The sequence below is a fragment of the Grus americana genome, chromosome 19 (genome assembly GCF_028858705.1).
Source record: "Grus americana isolate bGruAme1 chromosome 19, bGruAme1.mat, whole genome shotgun sequence".
NCBI classification, from domain to species: Eukaryota; Metazoa; Chordata; class Aves; order Gruiformes; family Gruidae; genus Grus; species Grus americana.
Genome location: NC_072870.1, coordinates 5,165,081 through 5,188,647, shown reverse-complemented (window position 1 = coordinate 5,188,647; position 23,567 = coordinate 5,165,081). Strand labels below are relative to the sequence as shown.

Below are 23,567 nucleotides of genomic sequence, written 5' to 3'. Positions count from 1 at the left end.
GCCCCGCCCCGCCCCGCTCGGGTGCGACCACCCCCCGCCCCGGGACCGGGGCTGCCCCTTTGCACCGGGAGCGCACCCCAGGACACCCACCCGTGACTGATTCCCCCCCCTTCTGGGCGGGGCACACCCTCTGGGACCCCCTTGCACATTTTGGGGTTCCCCCTTCAACCACTCATCCTCCCTTTGCACCCCACTTGCCACAGCTCCCCTGCCCCGGGGCAGCCGGTGGGGTACCTGCAGCCCCCCCGAGCCCCGGCCCAGCCCTGGGCACTGATGGGCACATATCCACGGGAGAGGGACGAGTGCGAGGGCTCAGCCCAGGGTGATGGTGGACACTGCAAGGGAGCCCCGTGCCCCCAAACCGGGTGCCCCCAGGGAAGGGTGAGGGGGGGTGAAGCCACAGCCGGTGGGGTGCTGCTGAGCCGAGAGGGGGGGAAAACGCTGAGCCCAGCACTGCAGCACGAACCGGCGCGGGGGGAGAAACGACCCACCAGACCAAGGCTGTTCCAAATTAAAAACTCTTTATTGAAACTCTCTCCCGTTCCCCTTTCTCCCAGCCTGGAGCGATCCTGCTGCTTCACCAGGCCCTGGGGCTGGGCCCAGCACCCGCACAGCAGGGAGGGGGGAAGCTCACAGGAGCCCTTGGCACGGGGGGCTGCGCCCCACAAAGCGGCCCCGGAGCACATTGCGCCACACATCCCCGTGCTGCTGCGCCCCTGCCCCACAGCGACAGGGCTGCCGAGGGCCTGCGCACGGCTAACCCCCGCCTTGGACATCGCTGCGCCGAGCAGCGTGGCCCCCCCTGCCACAGGGGTGCCCCTCCGGAGTGGGGAGCCTGGGGCACCCCAGTCCCTTCCCGGCCTGCCGGGTGCTGCTGTCATTTGCGCCTGCCGAAGATCGACTTCTTGCTGGGGTTCTTCTCACCCACGCTCAGCCCGATGAGCAGACGTGCCTTCTCATCTTCCTCCTGCTGCTGGATGGTCCCGTCCGATTTGTTCTCCAGCTTCCCCCGGGCCTCCGCGCCCGCTGCTGGCTTCAGGCGTAGCTTCTCTTTGATCACCTGCCCGTAAATTAGGGGGCTCAGCACCCCACAACCGCACCCAGGCCCCTCAATGCGGGTGAGAGCCCAAGCTGCTGAGCCAGACTGGCTGCTTCCCGCTCCGGAGAACGCGCTGCCTGCTGTGGGGTTACTGCCTCCATCCTGGGCAGAGCAGCTCCGGCACCCTCCCTGCAAGCGGGAAGGAGGCACCGCGGGATGGGGTCCCACCTGTGCCACCAAGGCTTTGCGGCTGTCCCTCTTCACCGCCATGGCGAAGTCCAGCCACGTCCACGTGTTGTTGTGGTACTCCAGGCACGGCAGCACCAGGTTCAGGTCGCCCCAATCCACACTGTTCTTCTCGCCCTGGGTGACAGGGGTGGCAGGCAGCGTGGGACAATGTCCCAGGTCACCCCCAGCCAGAGATGCTGTGCCCCCTCCCCGGCACACCCCGTCCCGCCAGCCCCACACCTTGTAGCTGACGCAGAGTGGGACCTGTGGGATCTTGATATAGATGAAGGAGTTGTTCATGGCCGCACGCTCCTTCATCTTGTCGATGTCATCCACGGGATGCTGGGGACAGAGCCATGAGCAGAAGGGAAGGAGAGGGGACATAGCCAGGAACCAGCAGGGAAGGGACAGCCAGGCACTAGGCCATGGCATTGCTTCACCGGGGAGAAGAGGTGAGAGCTGCTCTGGCATGGTGTTAAGAAAATGAGATGCTGCAGGGAACAAATCAAGCGTGCAGGTGCTTGGTTGTAAAGGATGCAAATCCTCATGGTGGGAGGGAACAGGAGAAAATGGACAGGCAAGTGGGGGAGGACATGGCTGCCCAGCCCTGCAGCCGAGGGAAAACAGACTGGCTCCACAGCAGGGCACTCCCACATTCCCCCCTCAAGGCAGCAGCAGGTACCTCGGGTGCTTTTCGAAATGATCTTCTGACCCCTGACGTCCGGTTCAGTCCCTGAGCGACTCCCTTCCCTGGGCCCAGTGAGTCATCGGCCACAATCAGCTGCCGTGGCTTCACCACGGGGATTCCTGGGACAAACAGGGTGGGAGGTGGTGGCTGGGGGTCAGCCGTCACCCAGACCCCTCCCAGCTTTGCCACTATCCCCAACGTCTCCCTGCCCGCAGGGGAGACCACAAATCCCTGTTCCTCGCTGTGTAGCCTGCCAGCAGCTGCCCACAAACATATCCTGGACACACAGCCAGAGCCACTTGAGAACATCGCTCAGGCACCAGGGAGGAAGGAGACCATGAACCTCTCACCTGTCGTCACCAGCTTGGACTTGTCTTCCTCATCCCCCACCTCCTCCTCCTCCACGTTGCGGCCAGGGAAGAAGAAACCCATCATCCTGTGGAAGAACTGGTGGGTGAGCTGGATGGTGAGGGGTACCACGTTCACCTGCAGGGACAGAAGCACACGTCAGAGCCAGGCACACACTGCCCGTGCCCCACGGGGACCCTGCGACCTCCCAGCCCGGCCCTGGCACCTCAAAGTGCTCCTTGATGGAGATGCCTCCCACGGGCGGCCGGACCTTGCTGAAAATCCTGAGTGCCAGCTGCCGGCCGGACTGGCAGGAGCTCTGGGGACGCAGCACCACCTGCAGGGAAGAGGACAGGCGGCCAGGGTGAGGACAGGCCACCCTGGCCAGGCCACCGGTGGGTCCCCAGGGACCAGTGCTGCTCCCCCAGGCTGCCACTTGCCTTGTACACAGCGTTGGGCAGGAGATTGTTCATCGTGACCCAGCCCAGTTCCAGCAGATGCTCGGCCGTGTCATCAGACTTGTTGACCTGCACATGCAGACCCGTCAGTCCCGCATGTTCTGGACCCCGGCTCAGGGGCTGCGGGTGCTGCCGGCCGGCTCAGTACCTTGCTGTAGAGGAAGCGCTGGAGCTCCAGCTCGGCTATGCCCAGCTGCCCATCCTCCTCAGTCAGGCGCCAGCGCGCCTGGGCGAAGTAGAACTCAGTCCGCCGCGCCACGCTCACGTCTTCCGGCTGCTTTCGCAGCTCCATCTTGTTGGCTCGCTGCAGCTGGAAGTCCTTGAAGCACCTGCAGCAGAAAGGGGAGTGCTGGGATGTGGGAGCCCTGGAGTAAGGGGGACACAACGCTGGGGAAGCCAGAGATGTCCCCTACCTGATCAGTATGTTCAGCTCTTCGCTCTCCAGCTGCAGGTCAGCTTTCTCCTGGCTCAGCTGCTGCTGCAGCCTGTGGTTGAGGTCAAGCAGGCTCTCGTTTTTGCTGTCATCCTGCAGGGACTGAAGGATAGACACCCCTCAGCACCCTCTGCCCCGGAGCAGGGACCCCGGAGCAGGGACCCCGGGGAGCCAGGCTCTGCCAGGACACAGGCTCACCTTCACATTGGAGTACATCTGCTTCTCCAACTGCCGGATCTGGGCGACGTGCTGCCTCACGGCCTCTTGCAGGTGTAGGATACTGCTGCGCTGCTCCTCAGGGTTGCTGGAGATTTCCAGCTGGAAGCGCACCCGTTGTTTCTTCTCGCTGTGCTCCTGGACATAGGGATAGGGGAAGGTTAGGATTGCCCTGGGTGCAGCGAGTGACACGGTGACCTGAAGCCTCGTGGGTACCTTGCGTTTGGGCTCCACATGCAGCAGCAAGTTGTTGACTATGTCAAGGATCATGGCATACTGCGCAGGGTTGGTGGAGATCTCCAGGTCATGGTGGATTAGTGTGAACGTATCCACAGCTCCTGCAGGAACACACAAAGGACACATTGGGGCCTCAGCACAGCCAGAAACGGGATACTTGTGGGGCCACCCAGAGGTAGAGAGGGATGGGGAATGAGCCAAGGTGGTTACGCTGGCTCCAGCGGACACAGCATGTCCAGCATCATCTGGTGCACTGCCACGTGGCTGGGGACCCTGCCCGTATGCACCCCTCTGATCTCGGCAGGGACAAGACAGGCCATCCCTGGACTTAGCCGGCACCTGCAGGTCAGCCCAGAGTTCTGCCCCCCGAGACACAGTGCCTGGATGTACCCACCCTCCTGCTTCTTCAGCAGGTCCTCCTTCTCCTGGTTGGCCGGAGTCTCAGGGGGCTTTATCTGCGTGGCCAGCTCGGGGTCGATGTCGTGGCTGTAGCTGATATAGTACATGCGGCAGCTGCAGCGAGAGATGATCCTCTGCACTTGCTGAGTCTGCTGGGCTTCTGAGGGCTGGTTCCAGTCTGGGGACAGGCAGGGGGACCACGGTCAGAGCGCTGTGTCACAGCATGTTGGGGAGCCCACAATGCAGGGCTCAGAGCATCAGCCACCTCCTGGAGCCATCCGGGGACAGGCCAGGCGCTCTCAGCTTCACCAGCCTTGGGGTCACACATGAGTGGTTTTGGGGAAGGCAATGCAGCCAGCTCTGCGGGCAGTACCTGTGGTGGTGCTGACCATGCCTCCCACTGCCTGCCCACTCTCCATCAGCTCCTGCACTGAGTCCAGGCTCCGCTGACGATGCTCCTCAATATTTTTCACCTGGGGACACAAGGAGGCACCTTGTGGTGTCCCTGCTGTCCCTGCCCAGAGTACCGGCAGCGCTGCCTGCACAGCTCACCCATCGCTCACCTCCAGCCAGAGCTGCCCGTGCTCCCTTTCAGTGGGGCCGCTCTCCGTCGTGGCAAAGTACTGCATACCATCCAGCAAGCACGTCCAGGACGTCTTCTGCTTCAGCGTGTCCCCATACCAGGCGGGATGGTGTTGGCACTGCAGCAGCTGGGCCTTTGCGGCGGACACGATCACGCAGCCCTCCGTCTCTGCGCCACGCAGCACCATCTGCGGGGGGGAGAGACCCTGGGGGTCAGACAAGCCCTTCTGGGCCAGGCAGGGCCCCTCACAGCAAGGCCGCGGGGAGCGGAAAGCGTGGGGACAGGCAGGCTGGCCGAGGGCAGGTACCTGGCAGTTGACCAGCTCGATGAGGCAGTTGCGGTTGTAGATGTCATCGGTTTGGCAGGCGGCGATGCCGCACAGCTGCTCGCTAGCCCCCGACTCCTCCTCCGTGAAGACTACGAATTTGTCCGTCTCCTCAATGAGCTTCTGCAGCATGTAGGCCCCTGGGGAAAGAGAAAGGGTCAGTGCGAGGCTGCGGGGGGGGGCTGGATGAAGGCAGGCATGGCTTTGGGCTAGCAGGCACGTTGCTGGGTGTGGGTTTCCCCTTGCTCCCCTCCCTGCCGTGCTCACCCCCCGAGGAGGCTCTCTCAGGACGGCCACTGGTGATGGGAGCGGTCACTCTGGCAGGGACGGAGTGAGCAGACAGCGGGCCCCGCTTCAGCTTCTTGGCTTGCAGCTGCGTGTCGATCTTCAGCCCCTTCAGGGCCTCAGTGGACAGGTTGCGCTTGAGCACAGCCGCTTTCTTGTAGCCGTCGTAGAGGCCGAAGGCGATGTCCCGGTTGGTGGTGGTCCAGGATGCTCGCAGGTCCACCAAGTGCAGCTGGTGCGTGTGGAAACCATCGTCCCCATCCCGCAGGTGCAGCTCCTGGGCACAGAGGGTCAAAGCCTCAGCACGGCAGAGCCACCCCCAGCCCCTGTGCCTCACACATGGGGGGCAGGAGCCCCGCCAGTCCCCTCCAGAGTCCGAGGGACCACCCCAGTGCCCTCAGCAGGGACCCATACCAGGGATGCTCTGGCTGGGACGAGATGTCCCTTTGGCCAGGTGCTCAGGAGATGAGAGGCCCTGCAGGTCTGTCTCCTCTCCAGCCAAATCCCTCCCCATTTGCACCCAGAGACCAAGGTCTCCTTGTCCCAGGTGGATGCCGTCAGGCGAGTGCAGGCTGGGTTACACCTGCTGTGCCCCGTGTTTGCGGTGGTACCTCCTCAGCTGTGCGGTTGCTGTGCCGCTGGTAGGTAAGGGAGGACAGGCTCAGCAGATGGGTTTTCTTCACCAGGGTATCGAGCCGGTGGTCGGCATTCTCGTCACAAGTGGAGGCCATGAGGTGCACGGTGACCTGGCTCAGGTCGCTCACCATCTGCGTGATGCTCCACTCCGAAATGAGGCGTCGCATCACCGTGCCGGCTGGGGGACAGGGAGAGAGGTCAGCCGGGGCCCTGCCCCGAAGCGCTGCCGGCAGGGCCTCCGCTCACCTTGTGGGATGAGCCGCTGGGTGCCACGAGTGAAGATGTGCCCCTGGCAGCACTCCACCTGGATCCCACGCTGCTGGGCAAAGGAGGCCCAGTAATGCACCTGTGAGGGAGCAGACAGCAGCGGCTGAGAGCCCAGCGGAGGCAGAACGGGGAGATGTAACACGAGACCCCCACCCCCAGGACTTGCCTGCAGCCGGGGGAAGAGCGCAGTATAAGACAGCTGTTTGTAATGCTGCCCCAGCTTCTTCTTGCTGGGTTTCATGTTGTTGAAGAGCTTCCCGCGGCAGATGGGACGCGTCACGCTGGTCCACGTGGCCCAGAAGTTCTGCATCCAGCGGAGGGTGCTGCTGTAGAGCAGGATCCGGGGCTGGGAGTGCTCTGAGAATACACCCACTGTCAGCCAGCACTGCGGGGCAGGGACACAGCAGCACCCAACCCAGGACAGATAAGGATCGCTAAAACCAGCATGCCCTGCCCCATCCCCAAGGGATCCCCAGGGTGCTGTCACCCACCCTCACTGGGCCGCGTCAGGTCCATCCGGATGGAGAGGTTGAGGTTCTCGGAGCGGAAGGCACGGTAGGAATCGTACTGCTGCCCCACCGGCACCTCAGGCAGGAACTCGGGGGAGCGCAGCACCACGCCATGGTGGTCATGGGGGTTCCCGTGGCACAACCACTGCAGGTCCAGCGTCATGCACAGGTCAGGCAGGTGCAGGAAGCAGCAGTCGTCGTACCTGGATGGAGAAAGAGACCCCAGTTACCCACCCGGCACCGGTGGCAGCCCCTGCGCTCCCGGGCCCACGCTCACTTGGAGGCTGTCCGGACGTTGATGTCTAGGTTGCCCTTGAAGACGAACTGCCCAGGCTTCCAGTGGAAGGAGAGGTGACTCCACTCCCAGTGCATATTCTCCGTGGTGTTGTAGGGGTCCTGCAAGGACAAGGGTGCGGAGAGGCAGATGTGAGCTGGCCCCACACCACACTCCGCTCCCTACCCCGGCGGCACCCACCTCGGTGGCCAGCTGGTGCAGGTTGGCCTGTTCGATGTCCATGTGCCAGTCCCCGTGGAAGAGAAGGCGGCTCTTGTCCCACCAGGGCAATGGGGCGCTGGGGTCATCTGAGGGCTTGGTGAGGAGATCTACGCACTGGCCGATCAGGGTCCAGGCTGGGTCCCAGCAGGGCCCCCACACGATGGTGTACTGGGAGATCTCAGCTGGGGACAGAGAGGTTGGCTCAGCCCTTTGCATGTCCCACGCAGCCCTGTCCCCACCCCAGTACGGAGCTCCCCTGTCCCTCCAGCTCTTACAGTGGAAGTCATGGTAGAACTTCAAGGGCGGCATGTTCCTCTCCACCGTTGCGTCCCCCCAGGGCAGCCCCAGCTTCAGGACTTGGCGGCGCCGGGAGCAGGCCTGGCCGCACTGCTCGGCTCCGATCAGCCGTCCCGAGAGCTGCCAGTTCCGGATCTCAAAGAGGTAACGAGGGTAGTCGCGGATCCGCACTGTGGGGCAGAGGATGGGCTGAGAGATGGGGCAGCAAAGGGACACTGCCCCGGTCCCTCACTCTGGGCCATGGCAGGAGCTGCTGTCCTGTCACATCTCTGCTCCCTTTCCGCTCCCTGAACCTCCAAAAATCATTTCCCCTGCTTGGTTACATGGTGCCAGCAGGTCCCTGTCCTGGGAGCCCAGGCCACGCAGCCACCGTGCTGCCCTCCAAGGGCACCCTCACGCGAAGCAACTCACCAAAGAAGCTGCCAACTCTGCCCTTCATCATGCGGCACCACTGGGTGACCATCTCCAGACCCTCAGGGGGGAATGGGCTGACGCCATCCAGGTCCCTCATCTGCTCCAACACGCGCTCCGTGCCGTGGAAGGACTCATCGGCCATGGCCACCAGCTCCAGGTGGGCCAGGGTCCAGGTGAGGAGGGCCCTCCGCATGGGCGTGTTGGCATAGAGGCGCCGTGAGCGCTGGATGTAGATCTCGATGTTCTTCTTCTCCAGTGAGGCATAAAGCTCCTCGATTTTGCGGGCAGGCAGCAGCTCGCCATGCTGCTTGCGCAGGGCGGCCACCTTGGCGTCCAGCAGCTGCAACCGCTTGGCGCTCTCCTTGCTCTCGTCCTTCATCAGCTCGTAGTTGTCTCGTAACTTGACCTCGAAGACATCATCCAGGAAGACCCAGGAGAAGTGCGTCACTTTGAGGAGGAGGTCGGGGGGCAGTGCTGTGCTGGCGGGGCGCCCACGCTGGTGCAGACCTTTCAGCCACTTCTGCACGCCCACAGCAGCATCCAGCGTGCGGGAGAAGTCGTACTGGTAGGGGAACTCGATGGTCACACTGGCAAAGGAGAAGGCCCAGCCGCGGTTGCGGAGGGTGCGCAGGGTGGGGAAGGCGCAGCGGTGCAAGATGACCTCCTCCAGCTCTGGCAGCAGCTTCACCTCCACCTCCTTGAAGCTGAAGATGCTGTGTCCGTCAAAGCCGGCAGCCAGCTCGGGGCAATAACCATGCAGGGCACCGCCATGCCAGCTCACGGAGGTCCTTTCGGCAGCCAGGCTGATGTAGTTGGCTTCAGAGACAAAGGCTGTGAGCTTGGCAGAGCTCAGCTCCAGTGACAGGGACAGGAGTCTTTTTGGGGGGGTTCCGTCTGGCTGGAGGGGCCCCAGTGTCTCAGTAGGGGTGGGAAGGTGGGATGCTGGGCTCTCTGGGGGCAGGGAATGAGGCGTCCTGTGGCCGAGGGCGCTCCGCAAGGCTTCGTGGCACTGCAGGGTGGCCAGGGTGTGATGGTACAAGTGCATGTGGTCAGGCGGGCTCCACAGCACCGCCAGCCCCTCGCCGCACTGCACCTACAGCAGAGAGAGCGAGCAGGCACCAAATCACTGCTGGGTCCAGCACAGCACGGCCCCATTCTCCTCTTCAGCACCTTTTGGTGCCAAACAATCCTCCCCCTGCCTCATCCATCCCAATCCCACCAGTACCAGATAAAGCAGAGCCCCAAGGCCCACACCAACCTCCAGGGAGCGGATGCTGCTGTGGTAGGTGACAGAGAGCATGGAGAGGTTGGCCATCGGGTTGGGGATGGCAGGAGCTTTGCAGCACGGCTGCATCTTCTCCGTGATGCTCTTCACCAAGGCCAGCACCATGCCCTGGACGCTGACTGTGCAGCTCTCGGCGCTCCCCAGGACGGTCAGCGTGTCCAGCCGCAGCTCCAGGGCACCTAGAGAGATGGCACAGCAGCGCTGGCAGCGTGGAGGAGGCACGCCACGACATGCCAGGTTCCTCTGACCACAGGGGCTGTTCCAGGACAGCCGTCTGGGATCAGCCTGGATGCTACTTACCCACCAGGGCTGAGAGTGTGAAAAGGTTCACATCCTCCACCTTCAGATCCACCTTCCAGAGCAGCCCCCAGGGCTCGCTTGAGGCAGAGGGCGGCTGCTTGGCAAGCTCAGCTCCACTGGGCTGCGGGCAGAACAGGGGCAGGACCCTGGCCAGGCACTCGGTGCAGGTGTCCGATGACTCCACTTGCAACCCCCGGATGGTGCAGTCCAGGAAGAGTGTGTCCGACTGGGTGCTGGACATGCCCAGGGGCTGGTTGTAGCTGCCCTGCAGAACAAGCAGGACGATTGCTCTCAGGGTGCAGGATGTCCCCATGCCACCACGCGTCCCTGTGCCACCCACATGGGGTCGCAGACAGGTAGCTAACCCCCAAGAGCCCCCACCTCGTGCCCTTGGCTCGCCACTTACCTGCAGGTTGAAGGAATCAAGGATGAGGGCTTCTCCCCACACGTGCATGTTGGGGGGATGTGGGGCACGCTGGATGTGCGAGTCGTTGCCCACGCGCCAGCAGAGGTGGTCTACGGCCAGCACCACTCGCTGGTGCACACTCTGTGGCCGCAGGTGCTGGTAGTCTGCAGGCAGAGAGGAGGGGCTGAGTGCGGGCAGGGCTCGCTGCTGCCTGCTCAGCTGCCCCCGAACAGGGGCAACCTGAATACAACCAGGCAGGGGTCCACAGCCAGACACAGACACGAGCAAGCACAAAGACAGCAGGGCCCTCTCCGTTCCCATGCTGCAGGCCCAGGACACCGACCATCCTGGTGACTCTGGCAGAGCCACCGACCCCCAGGAAGAGCCCAGCAGCCACCCCAGGGCCAGCCGCCAGCCCGTACCTGCAGAGATGGAGTTGAAGCCCAAGGCGAAGGGTGGCGTGTCCCCCAGCTGCACCGACACATTGACGTTGGACAGCGAGGCACACAGGATGATGGGTGCTATGATTTGGGGATAGCTCCTGCACGGGACAAGCAGAGACGGGCTGTTACTGGGGTGCTGCATGCCACGGAGCCCGGCAGGGAGCAGGCCCAGAGGGATGCCCTCTCCGCAGGGGGCCCCCCCTCAATCGCCTGCCACCCTCCGCACCAGCCTCCCCATCCCACAGGCTGTGCACAAGGCAGAGAAGGTGCTGGGTGCCCGGGCACCCTGCCAGAGCGTGGCAGGCAAGAGGAAACGAGCTGCGATACCAGCAGCTGCGCTGAGGCCGTTTACCTTCCCTTGTGCCCTTGGCTGGGGACAGGCGCTGCCCGGCACCTGTATTCCTGCGCCAACAGGCTCAGCCAGTGCGAAAACTCTTGGTGGCGGTAGTGGATGATGCAGGTATTGAGCAGCACAGCAGCCGAGAGGTCAATGGCTGTGACCTAGAACAGGGAGAGGGCAGGGTGGCAAAAAGCTCGTGCCAGGAGCCGAACCAGCACCCCCAGGGGGACAGGAGCGTGCCCAGAGCTCACTCACCTGCACGCTGGTCTGCAGGGAGTTGAGGCACACGATGCGCTGGCGGCTCTGGGACAGGAGAAGGCCATCTGGGGAGAGAGAGGAGCAGAAATGAGGGGTGGCAGAGGGCAGCGACAGCAGCCCTGTCCCACGAGCACCCTCCTGACTACTTGCCCTCCAGCTGGAGGTCTACACTCATTTGGTCCAGGTCTGAGGTGGGCGTGAAGTTGCGCAGTGGGATCTGCTCCTCTTCACGCTTATATAGGAACTGCAGCAGCTTCAGGCTCCAGGTGAGGTGCCTGTGAGAAGGAGGGAGTCACTGCCAGAAGGGAACTGCACCGTCATGTCCTCCATCTCCCTGTCTCTCATCCTCAGCTGACTGGCACGCTGGCACAGACAAAGACTCCAGCCAGTGCCCAGCTGCAGTCCAGCCCACCGCTCTCATCCCATCAGCAGAGGATCCCATCGGGCTGTCCTACTGGCTCACATGCCTTCCTCCTTCCCCAAGAGCCCGGCCCCAGGCCAAGCTCTGTCCTTCCCTCTGGCAGAGCAGGGGATGAGCAGGGAATGGCACAGTTATCCCCAAGTCCCCGTCCCCAGCACTGATCGAGGCTAGAACAGCCTCCCCTGCCTCCTTACCTCTTCTGGCTGTTCATAGACAGCACCATGCTGGTGTTCTCCAGCTTCACCTCCACCCTCCTGGGGATGAGCTGCAGCGTGTCCCTGCTCAGCAGAGACAGGGACTTCAGGGGCTCCCCCGGCCCTGGAGAAGGACACACAGAGTCACAGAAAGGCTCTTGCCCAGACCCCCGCTCCCTGCAGTGGGCAGCAGTGATAGCACAGCCAAATCCCTCCGGCTGCAGTGCAAGCGTGGGGACTGCCAGCCCCTGCCCTGCCCAGGGCTTGTCCCCATCCCTGTCCCTGACCTGCACTGGGCTGTTCCCCTGCGGTGCTGCGCTGGGCCCCGGCAGTGACATGGTGCAGCAGTGGGCTGCAGAAAAGCCCTTCGTGCAGCTCTGCCTGCAGGGTCCGGACGCGCAGCCTGACGCCCACCAGCTGCTGCTTGCTGATCTCCAGCGAGAGGGAGAGTGCCAGGGCCAGCTCCGCCAGGCAGGTGTCATCCTGCGTGGGGACATGGGCAGGGAGCGCACAGGGAGTCACCCACCTCCCCGCCAACGGATGCTGCAGGCAAAGCGCTGGGCACAGTGTGGAGCCCAGAGCCTTGCCGCGTCGCACAGCCTGAGGGACGGGCTGGAACAGGTCCTCAGGGTGTCCCAGAGAGCCAGTGCCCAGGCCCGAAGTGCTGAATTTCTCCCTTCCCCGGCACTCACCAGCTGGCTGCTCCGGAGCACTTTGCTGTTCACCTTTGTCAGGCTCACCTCGCAGGTCAGGCTGGGGAGAGCAGAGAATAGATGGAGGCTGCGGACGCTGCTGTCTCTGAACCAAGCCCCTGCTCTCCCTTTTCTGTGGGACACAGGGATGCCAGGTCCCTGCTCCAAGTCCTCCCAAAAGCAGAGCACGCCCTAACTCCGTGCACAGAGCAGCAACTCATAATTTGGAGCACACACCACTCAAGCTGCCCATGAAGGAAAGAGGGACCGGGTCAGCCTCGGAGAAGGTTAATGTGTCACATCGCAGGTGACATGGGATGCTGCTGAGTGGGACGGGGTGAGGTGAGACACCAGGGAGCCTTGGTCGGGTCGGAGGAGCCTCCCTGCCCCCTGGGACCCGGGACTGGGCGTGGGGAGCAGAGCAGGACACGAGCACAGCATTACCTCCTGCCGTTGCCATTCAGGAGGAGACGGGTCTTGCTGGCCTGGATGTGCCAGAGAGACTCTGAGGTGGCCACGTGCAGAACGATGATGTTGATGGAGTCCATGTGGATGGAAAAGAGCTGGGAGGGAAGGTGCTACCATGAGGGACGTCTGACAGCAGCGCAGCCCACAATAGCCTCTCACCGAGCCACTGTCTCACCTGGCTAAGGAGCCTCAGCAGGGAGGGTTTAAGAGTCAGGTCTGTTCTGCTTTCACTTCCATCAGCTTCTCTGGGAGCCTCCGGGATGGATGGCTGGAACCCAGGGCCCTTCTGGAGATCTGTGCGGATTCGCACCTCGCCAAAACACAGCTCAAAGTAGCGCCTGCGGAAGAATAGCCTGGGCAATTCTTACCAGAGCTTGCACATGGCACACCCGGCCCCATCGCCAGGGATGCCCCCACCACCCTGGGGACACGCAGGGCCGGCACAAGAACATCCGCAAGACACTGCCACCCAGAAGAAGGGTCCTTCACACCCACACAGAGCAGACCACGGGGAAACAGGCACTGCAGGAAGGTGTAAAGGCAGCAGAACCACAGTCTGCGCCAGGGATGAGCCAGACCCCCCAAAGGGAGCTGGGGTGGGGGTACGTACGGCAGCTCCCGGCTCAGTTTACTAGAGATCCAAACGTCGTCAATCTCCTGCAAGGATGCACAGGTAGGTCAGAGAAAAACCAACTTGATTCTGCCTGATGTCACCCTGACATTCCTGCTCCGCTCCCAATGCCTGGCATCATGCGGGAAGAATTGGGGAGCATCCAAAACCCCCAAGTTTGGCTGTGGGAGAAGGGGCCTGGCAGCAGCTATGGGCCTGCGCAACAGGAGCTTGGCTGCAGGGATTTGCTGCCAAGCTGGAAGTGACTGCAGTGTCCTGCCTGCCCTCGTTTGCCTGTGACCACCCCTCACCCAGGTACCCACCACAGTCTGCTGCTCCTGCTGGAACTTGAGGCTGATGTTCTGGGCCCAGAAGAAGCCAAAGGAGCCGATCTTCAGCTCCGCGTTAAGCTTCTGCCGGCACCAGGTGACAGCCAGGTGACACACCAGCCACCTGCGGGGACAGGCGGAAAGCCAGGGTCAGCCTCCACACTGGGCCTGGGGGCCGGGGACCCTCTTTCCCTTCAAGCACCAGCTCCAGCACTCACGGCTGGATGGAGGGTCCCTGGGCAGAGCCCTGTCACCATGGGTGCCCCAAGCTGGGGTAGAGACCCTGCAGGGTCACCCCCGCCCCCAGCCCTGAGGGCCCCCTTAGACCCCCAACACCCCCCTGACACCCCCTGCCCACCCTGGGACTCCTGTAAGCCCCCAAGCCCCCGACACCCTCCCACCCAGCCCTATGGGCCCCCCCAAGCCCCCACAGCCCCCCCATGCACTACACACCGCTCCCCACAGCCCTGGGACCCCCCCAAACCGCTGCAGGCCCCTCCCACACCCCAACACCTCTCCCCCAGCCCTGTGAGCCACCCCAAACTCCTGACACTCCCCACAACCCCTCTTTGTCCCCCTGAACCCCCTGCTGACCCCTCCCAGAGCCCTGACACCTCATCCCCAGCCCCATGGGTCCCCCCCACACCCCCGGCAGCCCCCACACAACTCCGTGGGCCCCCCATGGCCCCCCTCCACCCCTGTCACCCCCCTCCAAAACCCCTGCGGGCCCCCAAACCCCCCCGACACCCCCCAGCCAGCCCCGTGGGCCCCCGATTGACCTTTGCGAGCTCCCCCCCACCCCAGCAGATCCTCTCCCAGCCCTGACACCCCCCCGAACCCCTGCGCCCCCTCCCTACACCCCTGTCACCCCACTGCCAGCCCCGTGGGCCCCCCCATGACCCCTGCGCACCCCCCCCCCAGCCCTGTCCCCCCTCCTGAACCCCCGTGCCCCCCCCCAGGCCCTGACCGCGCCAGCAGCCCGGCGAGCAGCGCGACGACGACGAGGCCGAGCAGCACGGCGGGCAGCGGCGGCGGCATGGCGGCCCCCGGCCCCGGTGTGTCCCCCCCCTCCCCACCCCTGCCCCGGCACCGCCGCCGCCGTCCGTGGGGCCGACCGCCCGCGCACCCGGAGTGGCCGCTGGGAGGGGAGGGGCGGGGCCGGGCCGGGCCGGCGGGGCCGAGCGGCGCTTTCCCGGAGTGAGCGGCAGCCGCAGCGCCCCGCCGGGGCCGGCACCGGGATATGGCGGCGGCGGTGGTGGGGGGGGGGGGGGGCACCGGGTCCGCCCCCCAGCCCCGCTCGTCCCTGCCACCCCCCCCGCACAAACAGCCACACGACAGGGGAGGGTTTAGCTGTTTTATGGGCCCCAGGGCCCCGCCGGGCACGGAGAGCGGTTGGGGGGCAGTGGGGGGGTGACGGGGCACAGCTCCCGGGGGACGGCAGTCCTTTGGGGTCCTCGGCTGGAGGGGACAGGGGGAGCAGAAGAGGGAGCTACAAGGGAAGGGTTGGGGAAACTCAGGAATCTGCTCTGGGTCAGGTCTGGATGTTGAGCTCAGCTTCTTTGGGTTAGATCTAGATGTTAGGCTTGGCTTTGGGTCAGGTCTGGACATTGGGCTCGGCTTTGTGCTGGATTTGGGATGTGGGGACCTGCTTTGTGCTGGATCTCGGATGCTGGGCTCTGCTTTGGGTCAGGTCCGGACATTAGGATCTGCTTTGGGTTGGATTTAGGATGTGGGGACCTGCTTCATGTTGAATCTTGGATGTTGGGCTCTGCTTTGGTCAGGTCTGGACCTTGGGATTTGGGACAGCAGGATCCACTCCACCTCGAATTCAGGACAGTGGGATCTGTGTCGTGTTGGATTTGGGACTCTGTGTCCTGGTGTGTGTCAGACCTGGGTGGGGACAGGAGCCATCTCCTGGGTCAAGTGGCCCCAAACACCGCAAGGCAGTGCCCAGAGGCTCGGCAGCAGTCTGTCTGTCCGTCACAACTCAGCATGGTACTGCTCCGCTTTGAAGACTTCACTGGGCTGCATGAAGATGCCCTCCATCACCTTCCAGTAGTTATTCTGGCTGGAGGCGGCCATGCCGTGCACCTCCTTCTGCCCGTGGATGGGCCGCCCGTACTGCTCCCCCGTCACTGAGAGGAAGACATCGGTAGAGGCGTGCTGGAAGCGCACCTCGCCATCCCGCGACCAGTAGGTCCCACTGCACACCACTGTCCAGTCGTCCAGGTAGTCGCCCTCGCCGGCCTCCCCGAACGCACTCACCTCCTGCGGGTGAAAAAGAGCTCGTTTGGGGGCTGGGATGGGGACGGCGTGTGTGCTCAGGGATGGTGAGTTGGGCTCAGAGGGCAAGGGGGGAGGAAGGGGCTGGGGGGACAAGGGGGTCCTTGTTGGGATTGGAGCTCTCTCAGAACTTGGAGGGTCTGGATGGGACTGGGGTGCTGGGGGAAAGGGCTTGGGGGGGGACAAGGGAGAACCCGGCAGGGACTGGGGAGCAGGGTGGGGCCAGCAGGGACATGGGGGACCAGGGAACATGGCAGTGCTGGTAGGGACATGGGGGACAAGGGGGACCTGGTTGGGACTGCGAGGACCCGGCAGGGACTCAGGGGACCCAGCAGGGCCTGGGGCCCGGGTGACAAGGGGGGGATCCCCAGTTGTGCCCAGGGAAAGGGGCTGGGCCGGGGTGACAAGAGGGGAGATCCCTGGTCGGGCCGAGGTCCTGGGGATCCTGGCAGGTACCTGGTTCCCGGAGAGCGGGGAGGCGAAGCGGTGGCTGTGGAGGTTGCGGCCGGTGCCCAGGTGGGTGAGGCGGATGGCCTGTCCGCAGCGCACCGGCGTGCCCCGCTCGCAGACGGCCGCCGTGCGGCCCCGCACCCGCCAGTAGCTGTTCCCGTCATCCGACGACGACACCCCGGTCACCGACTGCTGCCCGCTGCCTGCGGAGGGGGAAGAACCGCGGTCAGGCCCGACCCGGAGGGCACGGTGCCGGTATCGGGGAGCGCGTGTCCGTGGGGGGGTGTCCCGTTACCGGAGCCGTAGCGCACATCGTGCGAATGCAGGCGGACATTGTGCTTCACGTTGAGCAGCTTCACCACGGAGCCGCAGGTGACGGGCCCGGGGCCGCCGTGCACCGCCGCGCCCAGCGCCAGCACCAACACCGGCACCAGAACCGGCGACACCCGCCATTCCGCCGCCACCGACCCCATCCCGCCGCCGCCGGAAGCGGAAGTGGCGCCGCTCCGCCCGCCGGGAGGTCGCCGCTCGTCTGCTCCGCCCCCCCTCGCTCGCCGCCGCCGCCGCGGAGGCCTCCATTTTCCCTCGGCGCCTCGGGTAAGGCCGTGCCGGCCGGGAAGGGGGCTGCGACGGGCTGGGCGGGGGTGGGCAGCAGCGGTGGCGGCGGGGTGGGGGGCTCGGCAAGGTTCGCGTCGCCCTGGTACGGGCTGGAGGGGGGAGGCGTTGCCAGGGGAACGGCGGGGCCGCTGCCAGGGGAACGGCGGGGCCGCACAGGGCCCGGGGTGGCTCTGAGGCCTCCTGGGTGGCCCCGGGCCCCGGTAAGGGCGGCAGGGAGGTCTCGGTGCTTGTCGTGGGGCTAGGCCGCGGGTCCCGGTGGGGGGGTGAAGGCAGCGGCGGCCCCTCGGCTCCCGGTTGTCGGCCGCGGGTGGGGCTGGCGGCAGCAGGAGCCTTCTGGGGCGGCGACCCCGGTTGGGGACCGTGCCGCAGCGGGGTGACCCGGGCTGGGGCGGGCAGCGCCCGGGGGGGAAGGCTCGGCGGTGGGTAGGGGGCTAACGGCCGGGCTGGGGGGGCCTGGAGGGTGCCAGAACCCCCCGCCCGCCGCAGCGGCCCGTGGCAGAGACCGCAGCGGCCCCGGGGACTGCGGAACATCGCTGACACGGTAGGAAAAGCTGGTAGAGGCGAGGTGATGAACATGGAGAGCGTTGGCCTGCTTTTCGGGGGCGGGGGGGTTGGAAAGGGTCTGACCTTTGTTTCTCAGGTACGCTGGTGGTCCGGATCCCCCTGCTCCACAGGTGTAGTTCCTGGAGCACTGCGTTTGGTTTTGCAAACTTCTGGCAAGGTCCTCCATGAAATGAGGAGCAGCAGCCTGGGAAGGCTCTTTTGGGGATTAATAACTGACTAAAAGGCAGCAAAGAAAAGGTAGGGGTGAATGATGGGCGCTCACAGTGGAGCGAGGTTGTTGAGGAGTTTCACAGTCATCTCTGCTCCTTTTTTTTCTGAATATGGTGACGTGGAGAAGGAAAATTTAATCCAAAATTATTTAGGGTAGCTAAACAGGACTGTGCAATGTTGCAGAGACCAGATAATACTGAGTGGCCGAGTGCTAGTGTGGTAAATGAGATATGATGGCAACGGATGTAATGAAGGTAACAAACACCGCAGCAATTGACTATACATCAGCTTTTACTATTCCGGAAAGAGCCATTGGTGTCTCAGCAATTGTTTCTTTTAAAACATCGCTATAACACCCCACTGTAGCCTAAAAAGGATATTTTGGAATTACTTTAAAGGAGCAGAGAACAAAGCAGAAAACATCATTGTGCTGCCCCATAAATCGTTGGCAGTTTGTGCCCTCGCTATTGCTGGCAGTTCTGGTTAGCCCTTCTCAAAAGGGAGCACTGGAAAAGGTAGAGGCAGGAGCAGTGCGGAAAAGCAGGTTTCCGAGTTTGCTCACCTTAGGGGAAAAGCTTGCTGACAGGAGATACGATGCAGGTACACGAAGTCATGGGCAGGTCAGAGAAAGGGAGGAAGGAACATCAATTTTCTGTTTCTTACAGGAAATTATGATGCAGCAGGTCTAAAATAAACAGGCGGAAGTGCTTTTTCACACAACATGCTATTAAACTGTGGCACTCTGCCACAGGATGTTCCACTGCCTGATAGCATTGGGGGCGGTGGGACCAACGGGGAGCATTAAAACTAACGAAGCAGGTATGGGAAGTTCCTGAGCTGCACTTGCTGGCTGCCTGGACTTTCCCTGTCGCAGCATCGTTAGTCTCCAGTCGTCATTTCTCTTCTGTGCTCCTGTGCACACCTACCACCAAGGAGGGTGGGAGTGTCTAGTTTAGGTTCTGACTTCAGAAATTGGTAAAACAGCTATAAAAGCTAAATACAAAACTATATGTTGCTGATGCCATATCAGGGCTGGCAGGCCCCGGCAGAGCTTGGCCCTACAGAATTCCCTGCCCGTACCAAGAAGTGTCTCTGAGGAAGAGCTCAGCGCTGACGAGGTGCCTGTGAGGGTATTTTGTTGTGGTGCGAGTGCCTCACAGGGATGTTTTTGTTAGGCTCATAAGCTTCAAATTAAAAGAAGCCAATGTGATCTTGTCTGAATTCTGTGGTGGGACACAGCCTGGAGATCATTGCCTAGTGATTAGTGTTAAATCCACACATTCCAACTCAATCATGGTGCTTTTTTTTGTTTTTGATAAGGAAACCAACATTGATTTCATTGTGAGAGCTTCAGGGGGTGGAACAGTGGTGTTACCTTTGCAGTTTGCTTCATTTTTTCCTAACGAGCCATTTATTGTCACAGTCTTTTACTCCTGTGGATGTACTTGGGCCACACTAAAATTAATTTCATGAGCATTTAATTGACAAAATGAATAGATTTGGCTTCCTTAGGCTCTGCATTTTAATTGAGTTGAGTTTCCCAGCCTTTGTATTTTCACAGAGCTTTCTGAATCCTCTCCAATTTAACTTTTCTCTTTGAAGTGTAGACACAAGAACTGAGCAAAACTCCTCAGTCGTGGCTTTGGCAGTGTGGTTCTATGGATCTACGTGATCTTAAGTGGACTGTGAGTTGAATTGCGAAATGGCAGATGCTAAAACAATCCCTGTGCAAACCATTTCTCCCCTAAACCCCCCCCCCCCAAACCAGTATAAGCCTGGGTCAGGGCCTTGATGTAGTTTCTCCCACGAAGGATGGGGAGAAGTCAGGACTTGCTTCTCTTCAGCACTCATGCTGCAGTAGAGCCTAGATTAGCACTTATTTTTGCTGTTCTGTACATTGACGCTGATATCCTGAGGTTGATTGCTGAATAATAAATGTCTCTCGCTGTGAGGACACTCCTTGTTATTCTGTGAGCACCGCTGAGGTCCCATGCCTTAGTTGTCATCCCTGTGCCTGGAGAGCATGAGATGCTTCTGATTTCACTCACCCCAGGCCTGCTCAGGCTGTGAAGCTCCTGTGTGGCACTGCTGTTCCCGATGCCATCCTGCATGCGGTCATGTCCCTGCCTCGCCACGGTGCTGCCGTAACTGGCAAGGTGTGGGAGTTTTTCCCATATCATACTCTGATGTTTTGCAGGTACTCGCTGTGTATTTCCATTTCTAAACCTAATGGGTTAAGTTTTGCTTGTGTATGATGTACAAAGCTGCGTCTGCCTCCAGCACTGTGATGTTTTGCAGTCCTGAGCAGCCAGCAGGTATCTAAATGCATGGCCAAGGCTTTAGGGTATTTGAACGTCTGGCTTCCAGAATTCTCAGGTCCATCACAAAGCAGCACTCCAGCACTCCTGTTCTAAAGGTGCTGCCTCACTTAACCAGGGAGACAGCCCACAGTGTCTGCAGCCAATGTCCAGCCCAGTCCTGCTGACCTGATCAGAGATCTAGGGTCTCGGTATTGACAGCGAAGAGAGCTTTCTGCCCAGTGTCATCCCAGTTAAAAGGAGCTGTGGACTCTGGACAATTGCCATTGTGCCCTTGAGCTGAGCAAAGTGCGGACAGCCCTGGTTGAAAGCAGAGGGCGTGTAATTGCTCAGCCCTGAGTTGCTCTGGCGTTGCTGCCCAGCGAGAGAGGCCGTGCTCGAGGTGCCTGGCTCGGTCTGGAAGCACCCACACTTCCTTCGTGTGCTGCCATCACAGCGCTGCTCGCTGCATTGCCATTGTCCGTGGTCCATCTCTGTTGGTGTCTAGTGGCCATGGGGTATCTTTGCCCTAAAGCTATATATATGTATCACCTGTAGGAGCCCGTCTGTTCGTGCACAGGTAAGCATGCAGGATTAGGCACCATCTTCCTGCATTTTTGGTGCTCTAGTGCAATTTAGTACTTGTTCCTGCACTACAGCAATCTTTGATCCTCTCCTGGGAGCATGTTGCAGGAGCAGGGATGCTGCTGTGCTGCTCCGAGGAAAGGCCTGTAGCATGATACAACTGGCCTGGCCCAACATCCTCAGTCTGGAGTCTCTAAACCTGGCCCAAGCCAGACAAGCTGTGCTGCTAGAGCAGGGCTTTCCTTGTGTGACCAGCTCCTCGGGAGGCTCCTGCCGGGCAGCAGTGCTGGTCCAAGCTCTGCCTCTGCTCCTCTGTCTATGCTGGCTGCAGTCTCTGCCTGCCTCCCTGTCCTGTTTTATTTCAAATAAAGGCCTCTCTGGAGCAGAGGGTGGGAGAGGCACCCTTAGTCCATATCTGATTCAACATCACCTTGGTAATAGCTACCCTTGCTTCCGTTTGCCATGCTAAGTGACATCCCTGCTGTCCTGAGGTGGATTTCACTGGAGCTGAAAGCACCCGGTTTTGTGGGTCATTCATGTGGAACCTGCTTGGCTGGATCATTAAATGAGATGGGTTTTCTAAGTCATAGCTGTTCCCTGTGTCCAGACAAATTTGATTTGACATGAACTGAAATTGTCAGGAAATGGTAGAACAAGTGATGAGGAAGAAAGTTGGAATTGCGAGTGAAACGCTTGACTGGCAGAGAATAGTAAAGTCGTATGTGGTGCTATGACAAGGGGTTTTCGTTCTTGCTGGATTTATATGTTGATCATGTACAGAGGAGAAATGAGTTTTTTAGACTTAGAAGTGGAAATGCTCTAGGAGAAGCCCCAGCCTGCAGTTTTCTGTATGTTAATACACCCTGACGGATACATGTGAAAGAAGTAGTGGTGAGGAAGTGTGAAGTTGCCATAATATTCATACACAGGCTGGTAAGCATAACAATTCCTGTTCCTCTACTGTGTGTAGTTACACAATTCATCAGTGGCATTTGCTTCAGGAACACGTATTTAACTAGCATCTGTACCACCCTCGGAAGAGTTATTTGAGAGGGATGCTGAAGTACGTGTGTGTGACTTCTACAGTGTCCTCTCGAGGACGGGGATCACCCCATGCCCATGCACCAAGCTGGAGCAGCAATGTCCTTTATAGGTGCAGAGTAGTAGCCTTGGTCTGCTGTGATTTCAGCCTGTCTGGAGCATCGTAGATAGATGTTGGCCACAGCCATGTAATCCACAGCCAAGGAGTGCGAGCTGCTATCTGCTTGTGTCTGAAATCTGGCAGAGGTCTTTCCCTTGTCTTTGTTGTGGGTTTTCTTTAATGAGATATGGCCGACACATTCCTTTGGAGCTATTAGTATTTTAAGATTTAACAGATTCTCCAAGCTCATTCTTGCACTTTTCTTTTTTGAAGCTGAGAAGTCCCTGGTTTTCTCTATTGTGTTGGTGTACCAGATGTGTGGATCTGGGGCAGAACAAGAAGTCCTGCACACGTGGAGTGTCGTGGCAAAGCCTTGATGAGGTTCTCCTGTACGGGACTGATTTCCTTCAGCTGTTTGTTTGCAGTAGGGAAATGATTATGGAACATTTTGAAGTGTGTTTGTTTAGGTATCGTTCCCTGGCGTATGGAATTATTTTTTCATCTTTTTTTTTAATGGTAAATTACATCAGATGTAATTTAACATGAAGGTTTTGGCTTTAGATCTGACACTTCATCTGAGCTTCTTTTTGTATCTTCCCAAAGGCTGGTACTTCTTCCTGGGCTGTTTTTTTCATCTTCACAGCCATTTGAGGAATTGATTTGGGTTTTGTTATAGCTGACTTTCGGAAGCTTCTGTTTTGATGTATGTAAAAAGGAACTAAAAAAAAAAAATCCTTTGAAAATTTTAAAAATTACAGCAAGTTTTGAAACCACAAGAAGGTAAAGGCTCAGAGAGAAAGAACTTGAGCCATGTCTTTTGGACATACACTTCCCTTTGTGCCAAGCTTGGTTTATACAGCTTCCAGAAACCCCAGTTGGGGAAAAACATCAAACAAAAGGTTCTGGATATAGAAAACACCCCGTTTCTGTAGTCTCTTGTTACTTCCTAATGTCTGGACAGAGGCCCCTGGCCTAGAACATCCTAGCCACTGCTGCTGCTGTGTGGGGCAGTGGAGGTGCGCAGCCAGCAGCCCCCAGCCTCGACCCTGCGGCACCCCCCAAGCCTCTCTACTGTTTGCTCCGTGGGGCTCCGCAGAGCCTTGCTAACAGCCTGCAATTGCGACTCAGTCGAGGCCCTTTTCAGGATCACCCTGGCTTCATTAACTGAGTGAGAATTAATCATATTAAGATCCTAATTGGTTGGACTGTGTGCCTAACACAGTGCAGCATCGGCGACAGCGTGGGGTTGCTTTCCTGGCCATGCAGGAGGGTACAGGCGGGATGAAGGGCTTTGGCTGCATGCGCCGTTTCAGCCGCAGCTGGGAGCTCGGCTGTGTGACGAATGCTGCTGTGACAGGTCCTGTCCTGCTCGCTGAGATGTGGCTTGACAGGAGCTAGCGGTACTTGGCTGCTGGCTAATCTCTGGTGACAGGAATGTCCAGGCAAGGTGGACACTGGGTAATTCAAGGCCTTGATAGATGATTTGAAACCCTCTTGCCTTAGCTGTCTTCTCTTCAAAACCCTGTAGGGGGAAGTGCTCGTGTTTTGCTCACTCAGCTGATGTGATGGATGTCTCCTCTTTCCCCAGTTCCTGCGGAGCTGTGTGTGAGACACTGCAGCCATGTCTGACTTTGTAGAAAGTGAAGCAGAGGAGTCAGAGGAGGAGTACAACCAGGATGGGGAGGTTGTGCCCAGAGTAACCAAGAAGTTTGTAGAGGAAGATGAGGATGGTGAGTCTGCCTGTCTGTTCTGAGTTTGCTGAATTGTCTGTGTGTCTCGCTGCTCTATTTTACATCCCGTGACTCTGCAGATGGG

At 60.3% G+C, this 23,567-nt stretch overlaps 3 protein-coding genes across 4 annotated transcripts in view; 1 reads left to right on the top strand and 2 right to left on the bottom strand.

The window, feature by feature from the left end:
* Positions 1-504: 504 nt before the first annotated feature.
* On the bottom strand, positions 505-14,662 carry BLTP2 (bridge-like lipid transfer protein family member 2). Its single transcript, XM_054847742.1, has 39 exons — positions 14,572-14,662; positions 13,599-13,728; positions 13,276-13,322; positions 12,841-13,003; positions 12,642-12,760; positions 12,198-12,258; positions 11,793-11,988; positions 11,506-11,629; positions 11,041-11,165; positions 10,888-10,955; positions 10,645-10,793; positions 10,272-10,390; positions 9,850-10,013; positions 9,444-9,708; positions 9,117-9,322; positions 7,856-8,951; positions 7,423-7,614; positions 7,127-7,329; positions 6,929-7,047; positions 6,634-6,854; positions 6,309-6,499; positions 6,122-6,221; positions 5,851-6,053; positions 5,222-5,516; positions 4,937-5,094; positions 4,610-4,816; positions 4,420-4,519; positions 4,042-4,224; positions 3,627-3,748; positions 3,393-3,548; positions 3,175-3,296; positions 2,910-3,090; positions 2,744-2,830; positions 2,530-2,640; positions 2,306-2,441; positions 1,950-2,074; positions 1,508-1,609; positions 1,268-1,402; positions 505-1,060 (listed from the first exon to the last, which is right to left on the bottom strand). Exons 1-39 carry the CDS (start codon positions 14,640-14,642, stop codon positions 878-880), a joined length of 6,735 nt encoding a protein of 2,244 aa, XP_054703717.1. The 5' UTR covers positions 14,643-14,662; the 3' UTR covers positions 505-877.
* Positions 14,663-14,944: 282 nt separating this feature from the next.
* Positions 14,945-16,831, bottom strand: SDF2 (stromal cell derived factor 2). Its single transcript, XM_054847456.1, has 3 exons — positions 16,633-16,831; positions 16,344-16,540; positions 14,945-15,872 (listed from the first exon to the last, which is right to left on the bottom strand). Exons 1-3 carry the CDS (start codon positions 16,808-16,810, stop codon positions 15,585-15,587), a joined length of 663 nt encoding a protein of 220 aa, XP_054703431.1. The 5' UTR covers positions 16,811-16,831; the 3' UTR covers positions 14,945-15,584.
* SUPT6H (SPT6 homolog, histone chaperone and transcription elongation factor) overlaps positions 16,811-23,567 on the top strand; it is a 29,901-nt gene continuing 23,144 nt past the window's right edge. Inside the window, exons 1-2 of one of the 2 annotated variants that reach the window (XM_054847455.1) lie at positions 16,811-16,934; positions 23,341-23,482. In XM_054847455.1, the coding sequence (XP_054703430.1) occupies positions 23,374-23,482 (109 nt within the window). In that variant the 5' untranslated portion in view covers positions 16,811-16,934; positions 23,341-23,373. Of the gene's footprint in view, positions 16,935-19,730; positions 19,886-23,340; positions 23,483-23,567 lie in introns of those variants that run through there. The other variant, XM_054847454.1, reaches the window with a different exon arrangement.

Bases quoted from the DNA above. Each gene is read 5' to 3' on its own strand.
- BLTP2 (XM_054847742.1), bottom strand. From the start codon at position 14,642: ATGCCGCCGCCGCTGCCCGCCGTGCTGCTCGGCCTCGTCGTCGTCGCG. The intron at 3,549-3,626 runs GTACCCACGAGG...CCCTATGTCCAG, and splicing joins ATGTGGAGCCCAAACGCAAG to GAGCACAGCGAGAAGAAACA. The intron at 1,061-1,267 runs GTGGGACCCCAT...ATTTACGGGCAG, and splicing joins GCAAAGCCTTGGTGGCACAG to GTGATCAAAGAGAAGCTACG.
- SDF2 (XM_054847456.1), bottom strand. From the start codon at position 16,810: ATGGGGTCGGTGGCGGCGGAATGGCGGGTGTCGCCGGTTCTGGTGCCG. The intron at 16,541-16,632 runs GTAACGGGACAC...CCCCCTCCGCAG, and splicing joins CGATGTGCGCTACGGCTCCG to GCAGCGGGCAGCAGTCGGTG. The intron at 15,873-16,343 runs GTACCTGCCAGG...TTTCACCCGCAG, and splicing joins CCCCGCTCTCCGGGAACCAG to GAGGTGAGTGCGTTCGGGGA.